Source organism: Microcaecilia unicolor, chromosome 7 (genome assembly GCF_901765095.1).
Source record: "Microcaecilia unicolor chromosome 7, aMicUni1.1, whole genome shotgun sequence".
Taxonomy (NCBI): Eukaryota; Metazoa; Chordata; class Amphibia; order Gymnophiona; family Siphonopidae; genus Microcaecilia; species Microcaecilia unicolor.
Genome location: NC_044037.1, coordinates 309,280,565 through 309,295,006, shown reverse-complemented (window position 1 = coordinate 309,295,006; position 14,442 = coordinate 309,280,565). Strand labels below are relative to the sequence as shown.

The following is a 14,442-nucleotide window of genomic DNA, read 5'->3' as shown; positions in this document are numbered from 1 at the left end:
CCATCAAAACAAAGAAGTACTCCAGTCTTAAGGTAATACTTAACAGATTCGGGAGATCCCAGGGATTCTGCAGATCCAGCTTTTACACCGTCCCCATGTGCGCCACTTTTACTCCCATCATCGCTCAGGCCCGCACCACGTGGTCACTGACTTGATACACAGTCTCCAGTTTGGGGTACCAATTTCCTGTTGTCTCCCATCTTTTTAGTCACCATGCTGCTGCACTGTACCTTCACACAACCTTCTCCAGTCCAACAGCAAAACATTTCTCTCCTGGCAGTAAATGTTAAATAGTAGTAGTAGTAGATATTACTCAGGCTAGCAGCAGAGCCCTGACTTCAGGCATCCATCTTTCTTGGTGACATCACTTCCCATGAGAATTTCTTTTACGTTTCTTTGTATTTGCATGTGATCATATGTGGAAGGCAGAATCATGTGTGCACATCTCTAAGGGCCCTGTGCAGTTAATTCACTCTTTTTCCATTGGTACAGAACGAGAATTGAAGATCCTGAAAGAGCTCGAAGCTGTTGATGTACGGGAGAGTGACAATGCTGTGTTCATGTGTGAGGTTTCACAGCAAGATGTGAAGGGTGAATGGTTCAAGAACGGAGAAAATCTGAAGAGCACAAATAGGATTAAAATACGGCAAGAAGGTGAGGAAACCTGGCCCTGAGGGACAACTAGGAGAAGCTAGGGATTTGGGTGTGGTTCTAGGGAAGGCTATAACTTCAGGTGTGGAGGAAGGGATGCCGACCAGCCAATATTTAGCCAGCCTGGTTGGTTTTCTGCATGGGAGGCCAGCAGCTTGCAAGAGAGAGAACCAGTGAAAGTAAATGTAGGTTTTTTGCCAACTGTCACCACCTATCAGCTTTCAGCTTCTGATCTCTGGGCCCTACTGCTACCTTCAGACTTTGCCCTCCCCCCTCCTCAGTCTACTACTACTATTTAGCATTTCTATAGCGCTACAAGGCGTACGCAGCGCTGCACAAGTCGTGAAGTATCATCCTTAGATCTGTATCCACTGCATTAATAAATGGGACCTTGAGCCTGTGCCTGCATCCTACCTCCACAAGGTCCCATGCTCTGTATCTATAGCCTGCACGTTTAGAAGGGGATACATTGTGGATTGGCCTTGGCCAGCCTGGGCACTGGAGGGGAAAATTGGTACCAGCCTTGAGGAAGAGGAGAGAAAAGCGGGGAGGGCATATGCCAAACATTCCACCAGGGAAGAGAGCAAAGGAAAACAGCCAGGGAGACACTGGACTTGAATGGGGAAGGGAATAAGATATTGAGGGGAGATGCTGGGCATAGGGAGGGCTAGATTTGCTCACAGTATGCCTTCTACTGAGAGGGTTTACTGTTGCTGTTACTGAAATGATAGTAAAATCATAAATGTTTTTTGTAAAGCTTTTTATGGGGAAATATTCCTAGCTCTACTTTGCAGCCATTGTTTGAGGAGTAGCTCAGAGGTCTGTGGATGCAGAATATATATTTAGATTTAATACCATGTGGTTTGGGTTTAAAGAGGAGACTGTGGATCAATGGGGGCTAAAGAGTTTGATCTCTGTACTCCTCCCCTCCTCCAGATGTGGCCTTGCCTGCCCTCATTGCACTTATTGTTGAGGGGAGGGTCACGAGTTGTAGGCAGAGACAGATGGTGGGTTTCTCTCTTTCAAATAGTTGGCAACCCTATATGGGAGTCATAGTAGACTGGAACTTGGATGTGTAGCATAGTTCAGCCTGGGACTTGGGCAAGAGGACCCAAAGTTAGGATAAGTTCCAGCATGAGGGTTGCTCCTGCTAGGAATCCATCTATAAGGAGCTTTTAAGGCTGGGGCTCTGGATAATGGGGCCCGTGGAGTCTTGAGCTCTGAGTTTGTGGAGAAGTAAAGCCTAGTACAATGTGTGTGGGGGCTGGTAGAGGTGGGAGTCTGGGGGCTGATAGCTAGAGCGCCAGGTGTGAAATTTGTTGAGGTGAGGTTGGGGACATAAGGGCTAATGCAGGGTGGGGCTTAGGCATGAGGCCCATTGTAGTTTAAATGCGCATAAATTTAGGATTGGTTTCACTATCATGCCAGGTGATCTGATTGGCCACTGTTGGCTACTGGGCTGGTGGACCCTTCAGTCTGTCCCAGTATGGTTACACGCTTATGTTCTTATGTTTCATTTTTCTTCACTTGTTAGGATCAAGCACTTCTTGCTTATCTGTGATGTCATGGCTGAAGATGCTGGAGAATAGTATTCATAGCAAAAAAGGCCGTGTCCAGGGCTCACCTCACTGTTAATGGTACGACTACCACGCTGTAAGAAACATTGTAAGATACATTTATTTCTGACATTGAGGGGAGCACATACTAAATTTGGGGTTTATAGCCAAGTGTTAGGGGAAGAGCACAGTGCTGCTGAGGTTTATAACCTAGTGTCTGGGTGAGGGAATGGTACTGGGGTTTACAACTGAGTGCCAGGTTTATAACTCCGTATCAGGGAAAGATCTGGTGCTGGACTTAGGAATGAGTACCTGCTTTCTCTTGATTTTTTTACATTAAGATCAAGTGTCTGGAGGTGAATTTGTGACACTGGAATTTATAACATAAGTGTCCAGAGAGAAAGTGTGTGGCATTGGTATTTATATGTGGATACTTGTATTTATAACCATATTCTGCCTTGCCCTCACCCTATGCCTGGAACAATCTTCCTCAACCCCTACGCCAAGCCCCCTCCCTACCCATCTTACAAATCTCTGCTTAAAACTCACCTCTTCAATGCTGCTTTTGGCACCTAACCTTTCGAGAAATATAGTATGCCCTATCAGATCGACTCTACACTTGTCTTTTAGATTGTATATTTGTCTTTAGATTGTACACCTGTCTTTTAGATTGTAAGCTCCTTGAGCAGGGACTGTCCTTCCATGTTAAATGTACAGCGCTGTGTAACCCAGTAGCGCTTTAGAAATGTTAAGTAGTAGTATTATATAAGCCCTGACCTTTGGGATCACCCTAAGCATGTGCCTAGAGTGTGTTCTGGGGCATGAGAGCTGGCTGGATACACAATGTATTTGTTTAGGGCATGGGCCAAGACTGGAGAAAACCCCAGGAGGCTGAATAAGGCTACGCTCACGTACTACAGTCACTCAGTTCTCAGAACAAAGCAGATCACACAGTAGATGTGCTCTGAACTACAATAATAATTTACTTCAAACATACGCAGGTTTAAACAACCAAGGGCAACAAGGCCTACAACGAGAACCAACAACTTCACTAATTCACTTTCCCAACCCAACCAGTTAGGAAAATCCACTTCTAATATCACCCGCCCAATCACTTCCTCTTTCTTCTCTACTTAATCTCTACACACTACTAACTGTATCTGATATTCTGGAATGACAATGTCATAACAAAACTATGTAAGCCACATTGAGCCTGCAAATAGTTGGGATAATGTGGGATACAAATGCAATAAATAATAAATAATAAGGCACAGGCAGGTTAGATTTTATACTCCAGCTATATAGCAGCAGATGTCTTCGGCAGTAGGTATGAACAAAGAATTGACGAACTTATAGTTGAGTCATGCAATACTAGTTCTCACCCCCTCTGAGGAATTGGGAGGTCAGTAGGACAGTCAAACAAAGGCTGGGGTTTTTGTTCAGGAACTGTAGAGTTCTCCTTTCCCAGCTGAGCTCTGACAGACTCTGCAGTATTTTGGGTTGGAAACTAAAAGATGCCTCTGGTGTTACAGCACAGATCAGACACAGGTACTTTCTTCTCCGTCTCCTTCTAGTATTAACCCAAAGGTCATGAGGTAGCTCAAACCACAGACAAGAAACAGCAGGTCAGAGGTCTGGGTGACACTTCTGAATCCTGTCTGTAAAAAGAAACAGTTAAAATGTGTTGGCAGGGTTAGTACAACACTGCTGTAAGTATGTCTTCTGTGTCTAAAAAGGCTGGAGACATCTTGCTGAAGCAGTCCCCTTAAAATCAAAACTATATAGAGCAGGGCTCAAACTTTGTCCTAAAAGAAAGTTATTTTCTGTTCTTTGGCTGCTGGAGAGGTAGCACTGCGACTGACCTGAATTGGGTGTTAATTAAGCCGTAAGGAAGTAGAATAGTTGCAACGGTTAATAGGGCAATCTGATTATTGGGTTAGCTTCAAACGGTCTGAATGAAGCAGTCCCCTTAGAATCAAAACTATATTATAGAGAGGAAAGGTCCTACTTAACCTTCCTTATCAGAAGTTATGAGAGAAGAGGACCATTTCTCTGGGTATGTGAACATTATTTGTCTGTGCTTGGTAACTTAAATATTGGTGTTTAAAAGAGGAGTTGTAGGTTTATTGATGAAGATAGAATAAAAAGAAAGAGCAAACTTTTTAACTAGTCTCCATACCCTTTTACCCATAGTTTTAAAACATGAACTTCTTGCACAGCATTAACAGTTAGCCTTTAGAAGGACGCATATCATTGTAATTGTCACAGTCTCAGGCTCTAAACAAATTGTCATGGACTCAGGAACAAAGTGAACTCTTGGGCTGCTGTTGATGAGCAAACAGCAGCAGGCAAAACCCTCCAACCAGGACTGGACTAAACAAGCAAGACTAAAGGCAGGCAGGACTAGAACAAGAGGACTGAGATTTAAAGCGTAGGCAGGCGAGGACTGGAACAACAGGACTGAAGTTTGTAGGAAGGCAGGAACTGGAACTGAAGCTGTAGGCAGGACTGGAACAACCCTCTAGGCCAGGCAGACTAGGCTGAGCTGAAGGCTGGACAGACTAGCAGAGCTCAAGCCTGGGCCACATGGCCACACAAACACACAATAGACAAAATAGGCAAACCAAGACAGAAGTGCTACACCAACACACAAACAAGCTGAGGAACTAAGGCAGAAAGTCGGATAAGCCTTGCACACAGACAAACAGAAGTACTAACCCTAGCAAACAGACAGACAGAAGAAACTAAAAGCTGAAGTGCCACACAGGCACACTAACTAGGAAACAGGACAGAAGTGCTAACACAGCACACCGACAAACCTGGAGACCTTTGGCTTTGCAAAGGCTCTGGATGAATGTCCAAACTTCCTTATAAAGGCCCTCACTGATGATGTCACATACTCAGGACAGAGGCAGGAAACACACTGAACACCAGAGTGAAGCTTGGCAACATACAGGAAGTGGAACGCACTACAGGAAGAGGCTTGAAATACACTGAACACCAGAATAAGGCTTGGAACACAGAGGAAGTGGCAGCAGGGGCAACATATGCAAAGGAAAAGAAACAGACAGGAAGACCTTAGGAAACTGGAAGACTGGGCATCCAAATGGCAGATGAAATTTAATGTGGACAAATGCAAAGTGATGCACATTGGGAAGAATAATCCGAATCATAGTTACCATGTTGTGGTCCATCTTGGGAGTCAGCAACCAAGAAAAAGATCTAGGCGTCATTGTAGACAATGCGCTGAAATCGTCTCCCAGTGTGTGGTGGCAAAAAAAGCAAACAGAATGCTAGGAATTATTAGGATAGGGATGCAAAATAAGACCAAGAATATTATAATGCCTCTGTATCGCTCCATGGCGTGACTTCGTCTTGAGTATTGCATTCAGTTCTAGTCGCCATATCTCAAAAAAGATATAGCAGAATTAGAAACGATTCAAAGGAGAGTGACCAAGATGATAAGAGGGGATGGAACTGCTCCTGTATGAGGAAAGGCTAAAGAGGTTAGGGCTCTTCAGCTTGGAAAAGAGACAACTGAGGGGGGATATGATAGAGGTCTATAAAATACTCAGTGGTGTAGAACAACTAGAAGTGAATCGATTTATTACTTTCAAAAATTACAAAGACTAGGGAACACTGAAGGAAGTTACATGGAAATACTTTAAAACAAATAGGAGGAAAAAACATTTTCAGTCAACGAATAGTTAAGCTCTGGAACTCTTTGCTGGAGGATGTGGTAACAGCGGTTAGTGTATCTAGGTTTGAAAAAGGTTTGTACAAGTTCCTGGAGGAAAGGTCCAGAGTCTGTTAGTGAGCTAGACGTAGGGGAAGCCACTGCTTGCTCTGGGATTGGTAGCATGGAATGCTGCTACTAATTGGGGTTTCTGCCAGGTACCTGTTGACCTGGATTGGACACTGTTGGAAGCAGGATATTGGGCTAGAATTGGTCATGACCCAGTATAACTAATCTTATGTTCTTAATAGTCAGTTTCAAAGTTTTAGAAGTGAAGGGCTTTAAAAACATAAGATGTTGATAATGTTTATTTTATTCTGTGTTTTCTTTGCAGATGTGTAAGAGTTGGAAGGATCATGGAGATAAAAAGAGGGCGATGGAACCTTCAAATAAATCTGGCAAAATTGTGTCCAGTTTCCATCATCTCTCACAGCTGCAGAGAAAGTGAGCCTGGGATACAGGTATTCTACTGTCCATTGCTCTTGTATTTCTGGGGAAGCTGATTCTAAGACACAGTCCCCCTGATATTCAGAGCCGGTGATGGTCAGTGTTTTTTTAAACAAGCTGATCAGTCACCGGCTAAATTAGCCCCCAATATTCTGTACTGAGCCATGTCTGGGCACTGGCATTGAATACTGGGGGCTACACAATGGGCGGGGCTAGGCAGCGGGGCTTATGCGGCTCAGCCGAGTATTCAGCCCAGTCCGCATAAGAGTTATACAGGCCACAGTCGAATATTGGCCAGGACCCCGCCAATTTTTTTTTAAAGTTAAAATCCCCTTCCCCTGAGCCCCTGACAGTTTGCAGTCCCCTCCCTCCCTCTCTCCCTCCCAACCCACGCCACAAGCCACTCCCCTTCCTCCAAATGCCACCCATGCCCAATCGCCACCCCCAACCACTCATCTCTCCGAAGTTCAGGTAGGTCATGGTGGTCCAGTGGTGGTCTTTGGGGGCAGAAGCAGGGCCTCCTCGCTCGTCCCTTGCGGCAACCTTTGCATAAGCTCCGGCTCTTCCCTAACAGCCCCCCGGCTGCCCCTGACCAGCCACTTTTTTTTTGGGCCGGTCAGAGACGATATTCAGAGGCATTGCCCAGTTTAGTACTGCTGAATATCGGCGGTTCGGTGGGGACAGGTGATTTAAAGTGGGCCAGAGCCATCTCCAGCCCCGCTTAAAGAAATGGCTTTGAATATTGGGCCTCAGTGTGTCTAGTGTCCAACTCCTGCACACACCAGTAAAAACTGTGATTCTGGGGGAACACTGTAGTTACTGTCCCTGGTCCCCGTGATACAGGTGTGTCCAATACACAATTGCCTCCTCACACTGGCAGTGAAAGCTGATTCCAGGAAGCAGTGGTGTGCCCAGTATCAATCTCTCCCGTTGCAGTGAAAGCTGAATCTGGAATACATTCTGCCAGATATTTAAAACCAATTAACAGGCCAGGAATGGCTCCTGGCCAGTTACACGGCTCTTAACCGGCTATCCGCAATATTCAGTGGCAGATAGGCTGATTATTTCCCACTGGAATTTGCCGGTTAATGCTTAGTGGATAGCCAGTTATATCATGCAATATAACCGGCTATTCGCCGATATTCATCGCATCATCGTCTAAGTTTGGTGGCCATGGAAATCGGCTTAAGGGTGGTTAAATTTAAACCAGCCCAAAACACACCAGATATTCCAACGCTGGTCCTACCAGAAAATAGCCTGGCAGTGAATATTCGGGCTCAGCACCAACCACAGAGTCAGCCTGGCTAACTCCTGCAGTCTGAATATGGGCCCATTCTGTCCAATGTAGATTGCTGCTCACACTGCAGTGAAAGCTAATTACATAGTAACATAGTAGATGACGGCAGAAAAGACCTGCATGGTCCATCCAGTCTGCCCAACAAGATAAACTCATATGTGCTACTTTTTGTGTATACCTTACCTTGATTTGTATCTGTCATTGTCAGGGCACAGACCATAGAAGTCTGCCCAGCACTAGCCCCGCCTCCCAAACACCAGCCCCGCCTCCTACCACCGGCTCCGCCACCCAATCTAGGGCCAAATGCCTATCCAGTTCTGCCCTTCCTCAGTAACCACTAGCTCCTCCCTTTCCTAAGGGATCCCAACTGCCTATCCCACGCTTTTTTAAATTCCAACACAGTCCTCATCTCCACGACCTCCACTGGGAAGCCATTCCATGCATCCACCACCCTTTCCTTGAAATGGTATTTTCTTAGATTCTTCTTAAGCCTATTTCCTCTCAACTTCATCCTATGCCCTCTCATTCCAGAGTTTTCCTTCATTTGAAAAAGGCTCACCTCCCGTACATTGATGCCACTGAAGTATTAAAACATCTCTATCATATCCCCTCTCTCCCGCTTCTCTTCCAGCGTATATAGGTTGAGGTCCATGAGCCTGTCCCCATATGTTTTATGACATATGGTAGCCGTCCTCTGAACCAACTCCATCCTGTTTATATCCTTCTGTAGGTGTGGTCTCCAAAATTGCACGCAGTACTCCAAGTGGGGCCTCACCAGAGACTTATTCAAGGGCAGTATCACCTCTTTTTTCCTGTTGGTCATCCCTCTCCTTATGTACCCAAGCATCCTTCTGGCTTTGACTGTCACCTTTTCTACCTGCTTGGCCACCTTAAGGTCTTTGGACACAATCACCCCCAAGTCCCACTTTTCTTCTGTACACAGAAGCACATCGACCCTTATACTGTACTGTTCCCTTGGATTACTGTAACCCAAGTGCATGGCCTCCATTTCTTTGCATTAAATCTTGGTTGCCAATTTTCAGACCAGTCTTCAAGCTTCCCTAGATCCTTCCTCATGGCATTCACACTCTCCGGGGTGTCCACTCTATTACAGAGTTTGGTATCATCCACAAAGAGACAAACCTTACCAGACAGCCCTTCCGCAATATCACTCACAAAGATGTTAAAAAGGGCCAGCCCGAGGACCGATCCCTGTGGCACACCACTGATAACATCCCTTTCCTCAGAGCAAGTTCCATGTACCACTACCCTCTGTCTCCTCCCGTTTAACCAGTTTTTAACCCAGTCAGTCACTTTAAGTCCCATACCAAGGGCACTCAGTTTATTTATCAGTCACTTCTGCGGAACTGTGTCAAATGCTTTGCTAAAATCCAATTACACCAATCTAGTGCCCCTCCCATGTCTAACTGTTTGGTCACCCAGTCAAAGAAATCAATCAGATTTGTCTGACACGACCTGTTGCCTCAGGTCCAGCAGTCCATTTGATTCGAGAAACCTTGCGATCCTTTGCTTTAGAAGCGTTTCCATTAGTTTACTCACCACCGAGGTCAGACTGACAGGTCTGTAATTCTCAACCTCCTCCTTCCATTCTTATGCAGAAGGACTACATCCACTCTTCTCCAGTCCTCCGGGACCACTCCAGACTCTAAGGAGGCATTGAAGAGGTCAGATTGCGGAGCCGGCAGAACATCAAGTTCCTTGAGCACCCTCGGATGTATACCATCAGGCCTCATCAATTTGTCTACTTTTAGTTTAGCCAGCTCCACACGAACACAGTCTTCTGAGAATTGGTCCCGATCTACCACCTATCCATCCCCCTTACCATTTGTTTTCTGCGGTCCTTCCCCCAGTCTTTCATCCATGAACACAGAACAGAGATAACTGTTAAGCAGTTCAGCTTTATCCTTATCGGCTTCTACATATTTCTCCCTCTCAGCTCTGAGCCTCACAGTGCTATTTTGGCACTTCCTCCTGTCACTTATATGTCCGAAAAACATCTTGTCCACCAACTTTGCCATATCGGCTTAATTTTCTTCCATTTGTCTCTTCGCTTTCCTGACAGCTTTTCCAGTTTCTCTTAGCTTTTCCAAATATTTTTGCCTGTCTTCCTGTTTCTGAGTCCTCTTGTAAGTTATGAAGGCTAATTTTCTTTCCCTTACCTTTTCACTTACTGCTTTTGAGAACCAGAGCAGCCTTCTTTTCCTCTTACTCTTATGTAATTTTCTAACATAAAGGTTAGTTGCCTTTAAAACAGCTCCTTTCAGTTTTGCCCACTTCTGTTCTACTTCCTTCAGCTGTTCCCATTCCGCAAATTAGAAAAGAAAGACGGAAGTCCAAAAGACAGCCGGCGTGGTTGAAAAGTGAGGTGAAGGAAACTATTAGGGCTAAAAGAAACGCCTTCAGAAAATGGAAGAAGGAACCGTCTGAAAATAACAAGAAGCAGCAAAAGGAGTGTCAAAGCAAATGCAAGGCGCAGATAAAGAAGGCCAAGAGGGATTACGAAAAAAAGATAGCATTAGAGGCAAAAAAACATATCAAAAAGTTTTTTCGGTATATTAAAAGCAGGAAGCCGGCAAAAGAATCGGTTGGGCCACTAGATGACCGAGGGGTAAAAGGGGCGATCAAGGAAGATAAAGGCGTAGTGGAGAGATTGAATGAATTCTTTGCTTCGGTCTTCACCAAGGAAGATTTGGGTGGGATACCGGTGTCGGAAATGATATTTCAAGCGGACGAGTCGGAGAAACTTACTGACTTCACGGTAAACCTGGAGGACGTAATGGGGCAGTTCAGCAAACTGAAGAGTAGCAAATCTCCTGGACTGGATGGTATTCATCCTAGAATACTGATTGAACTGAAAAATGAGCTTGCGGAGCTACTGTTAGTGATATGTAATTTATCCTTAAAATCGAGCGTGGTACCGGAAGATTGGAGGGTGGCTAATGTAACGCTGATTTTTTTAAAAGGTTCCAGGGGAGATCCGGGAAATTATAGACCGGTGAGCCTGACGTCGGTGCCGGGGAAAATGGTAGAGACTATTATCAAAAACAAAATTACAGAGCACATCCGAGGACATGGATTACTGAGACCAAGTCAGCACGGCTTTTGTGTGGGGAAATCTTGCCTGACCAATTTACTTCAATTCTTTGAAGGAGTAAACAAACATGTGGACAAATGGGAGCCGGTTGATATTGTGTATCTGGATTTTCAAAAGGCGTTTGACAAGGTACCTCATGAAAGGCTACAGAGGAAATTGGAGGGTCATGGGATAGGAGGAAATGTCCTATTGTGGATTAAAAACTGGTTGAAGGATAGGAAACAGAGAGTGGGGTTAAATGGGCAGTATTCACAATGGAGAAGGGTAGTTAGTGGGGTTCCTCAGGGGTCTGTGCTAGGACCGCTGCTTTTTAATATATTTATAAATGATTTAGAGATGGGAGTAACTAGCGAGGTAATTAAACTTGCTGATGACACAAAGTTATTCAAAGTCGTTAACTCGCGGCAGGATTGTGAAAAATTACAAGAGGACCTTACGAGACTGGGAGACTGGGCGGCTAAATGGCAGATGACGTTTAATGTGCGCAAGTGCAAGGTGATGCATGTGGGAAAAAAGAACCCGAATTATAGCTACGTCATGCAAGGTTCCACGTTAGGAGTTATGGACCAAGAAAGGGATCTGGGTGTCATCGTCGATAATACACTGAAACCTTCTGCTCAGTGTGCTGCTGCAGCTAGGAAAGCGAATAGAATGTTGGGTATTATTAGGAAAGGTATGGAGAGCAGGTGTGAGGATGTTATAATGCCGTTGTATCGCTCCATGGTGCAACCGCACCTTGAGTATTGTGTTCAATTCTGGTCGCTGCATCTCAAGAAAGACATAGTGGAATTGGAAAAGGTGCAGAGTAGGGCGTCAAAGATGATACAGGGGATGGGACAACTTCCTTATCAGGATAGGCTAAAGAGGCTGTGGTTCTTCAGTTTGGAGAAAAGGAGGCTGAGGGGAGATATGATAGAGGTCTATAAGATAATCAGTGGACTGGAACAGGTCGATGTGAAGCGTCTGTTCACGCTTTCCAAAAATACTAGGACTAGGGGGCATGCAATGAAACTACAGTGTAGTAAATTTAAAACAGGAGAAAATTTTTCTTCACCCAACGCATAATTAAACTCTGGAATTTGTTGCCGGAGAACGTGGTGAAGGCGGTTAGCTTAGCAGAGTTTAAAAAGGGGTTAGATGGTTTCCTAAAGGACAAGTCCATGAACCACTACTAAATGGACTTGGGAAAAATCCACAATTCCAGGAATAACATGTATAGAATGTTTGTACGTTTGGGAAGCTCGCCAGGTGCCCTTGGCCTGGATTGGCCGCTGTCGTGGATAGGATGCTGGGCTTGATGGACCTTTGGTCTTTTCTCAGTGTGGCATTATTTATGTACTTAATCAACTGTTCCTTGAGAAATTCCCCTAACTTGGCAAAGTTAGTTCTCTTGAAATCTAGGACCTTCAATCTCGAATAAGCCCTCTCCCCCTTTGTCTTAATATTGAACCACACCATTCGGTGATCAGTAGATGCCAAATGATCTCCCACAGTAACATCAGAAACAATGTCCTCGTTTGTAAGCACGAAGTCTAGAATAGCTCCATCCCGCGTCAGTTCCGTCACCCACTGCTGAAACAATTCTTCCTGTAGAGAATGCAAGATCCTTTTGCTTCTAGAACATTCTGGGACATAGTGTCCAGTGTAGATTGCTGCTCACACTGCAGTGAAAGCTGATTCTGGAACACATTCCGGCTGATATTCAGTACTATTTAATTAGCCAGGAATGGCTCCTGCTTGGTTAAATAGCACTTAGTGCATAGCGGCTAACTGGCTAGCCACAAATATTCAGTGCATTGCTGAGTAGGTTTAGCAGCCAAATAGGACCACTTAAACAGCAGTCTTTCCTTTGGACATTATAAACTTTATTGGCCACTGCTGAATATTAACTTGGCTGGTTAAGTTTAAACCGGCTGGAAAAAAAACAGATATTCAATGCCAGTTACCGGAAATGTCCTGCATTGAAGATCCGGGCTCAGCACCAATCACGGGACTTAGCCAGGCTGCCTCCCACAGTCTGAATATTGACTGGATATGTGTCCAGTCTAGATTGCCTCTCCCACTGGGTTTCTGGAATACAATGAGGTCTATATTCCAAAACGTTTATCTGGTATCCTCGGAAGCTAACCAGATAAATGTTTGTTTTTGAAATTTCCTGGGCAATAAAGGGATAAGTTATGTCCTGATGTACCAATGCCCAGCAGAACGTTACCTATAAGAAGTGAGAAGTCAGAGGCATGGCAGAAGTAGATTTAAAGTTTCAGCTGCTATCTGGTTATTAAAGTTGTCTGGATAAGTTGGCAGCAGATAGAGTAGGACTAAGATATTCAGATATCTGCTATACGAAGAATAAAGTGCTGGCACTTTCAGGAACTGACCAAGGGTCTCATTACAGTAGTAACAGATAATATTCTGATAGGCAGGTTATAATGCAGCAATTCTGACAGGCACTTGTGCACATAGGAAAAATAAAGGTTACACAAATATAGTTGGAAAATGTGTGAAAAGGTCATTCTGTAAATAAGTCCATTTTGTGTGTGGAAATTCTTTTGAAAATTGGATTCACGGTGATGATCATAAAGTCCAGGTATTCAGCAGTAGCCACTATCCGCATATTGCCAATGAATAGCTGCATTTGTTTTTAAATGCAAGGCAGCTGGCATTTAACAAATGCTAATCAGCATGGATTCAATATTATCCCCCAGGTGTACAGAAAATATGTGCCCACTTCTCTGCAGACCGCAAACAGGTGTTCCCAGGGCATGCTTTGGGCAGAGGGGAGGTGGAGCTGCAGTAGGGTTCATGCTTCTGAATCTTGCCTGTGACTGCCCAATCGGGTTGGTGGAGCTGGAACTTAACTGGTTAGGCTGTTCACCAAGTACCGGTCTAAATATCGGACAGTGTCTGGTTAACTTGCACATGCCTGGACATTCAGACATGGCACAGCATTGAGTATCTACCCCGTAGAGTACACACAGTGGAGCATTTGCATAGGGCTGCTCTCACATTGGGAAGGAAGAGGGCTAATCTTTTTATAGGGCACATAGGTTGTTTTCATAAAACAAACCTAACATAGTCAACGTTTTGGACTTCTCACTTATGTGTCCCATCATAACATTACTCTGAAGGTTATATGAAATGTCATCGATGTACTGGTAGTATTTTAGGGGTTTGGTCTGGTATGTATTCAGAAATGTCTCTTCCAGCTCAGCCATAAAGAGGTTGGCATATTGGGATGCTGTCCTGGTGCCCATCGCACTGCCCAATATTTCTGAATACAAACCAGACCAAACCCCTAAAATACTACTGGTACATCGATGACATTTTTATGATTTGGACTGAGGGGGAAGAAACTCTGAAACAATTTTACAATTCCTTCAATACATACCATCCTACAATCAGATTCAAAATTGACTACTCCCCAGAAAAAGCCAATTTTTTGGACACCACAGTCTCAATCATCCATATACAAGAAACCCACAGACAAATGCAGCTACCTCCACAACTCCAGCTTCCACCCTTCACATACAAAAAGCCAAGCCACAAGATACCACCATATCTGCTGTGACCCAGGGGACAGAGAGACACCTTGAAACCCTGACTGCATCCTTCGAACAGAAAGACTACAACCCCCAAATAA

At 44.6% G+C, this 14,442-nt stretch overlaps 1 protein-coding gene across 1 annotated transcript in view; it reads left to right on the top strand.

Annotated features, from left to right (window-relative positions):
- Positions 1–6,285, top strand: part of OBSL1 (obscurin like 1) — a 78,624-nt gene extending 72,339 nt beyond the window's left edge. Inside the window, exons 12-13 of the mRNA XM_030210894.1 lie at positions 493–654; positions 6,278–6,285. Of these exons, the coding sequence (XP_030066754.1) occupies positions 493–654; positions 6,278–6,285 (170 nt within the window). The remainder of the gene's footprint in view (positions 1–492; positions 655–6,277) is intronic.
- Positions 6,286–14,442: the final 8,157 nt, after the last annotated feature.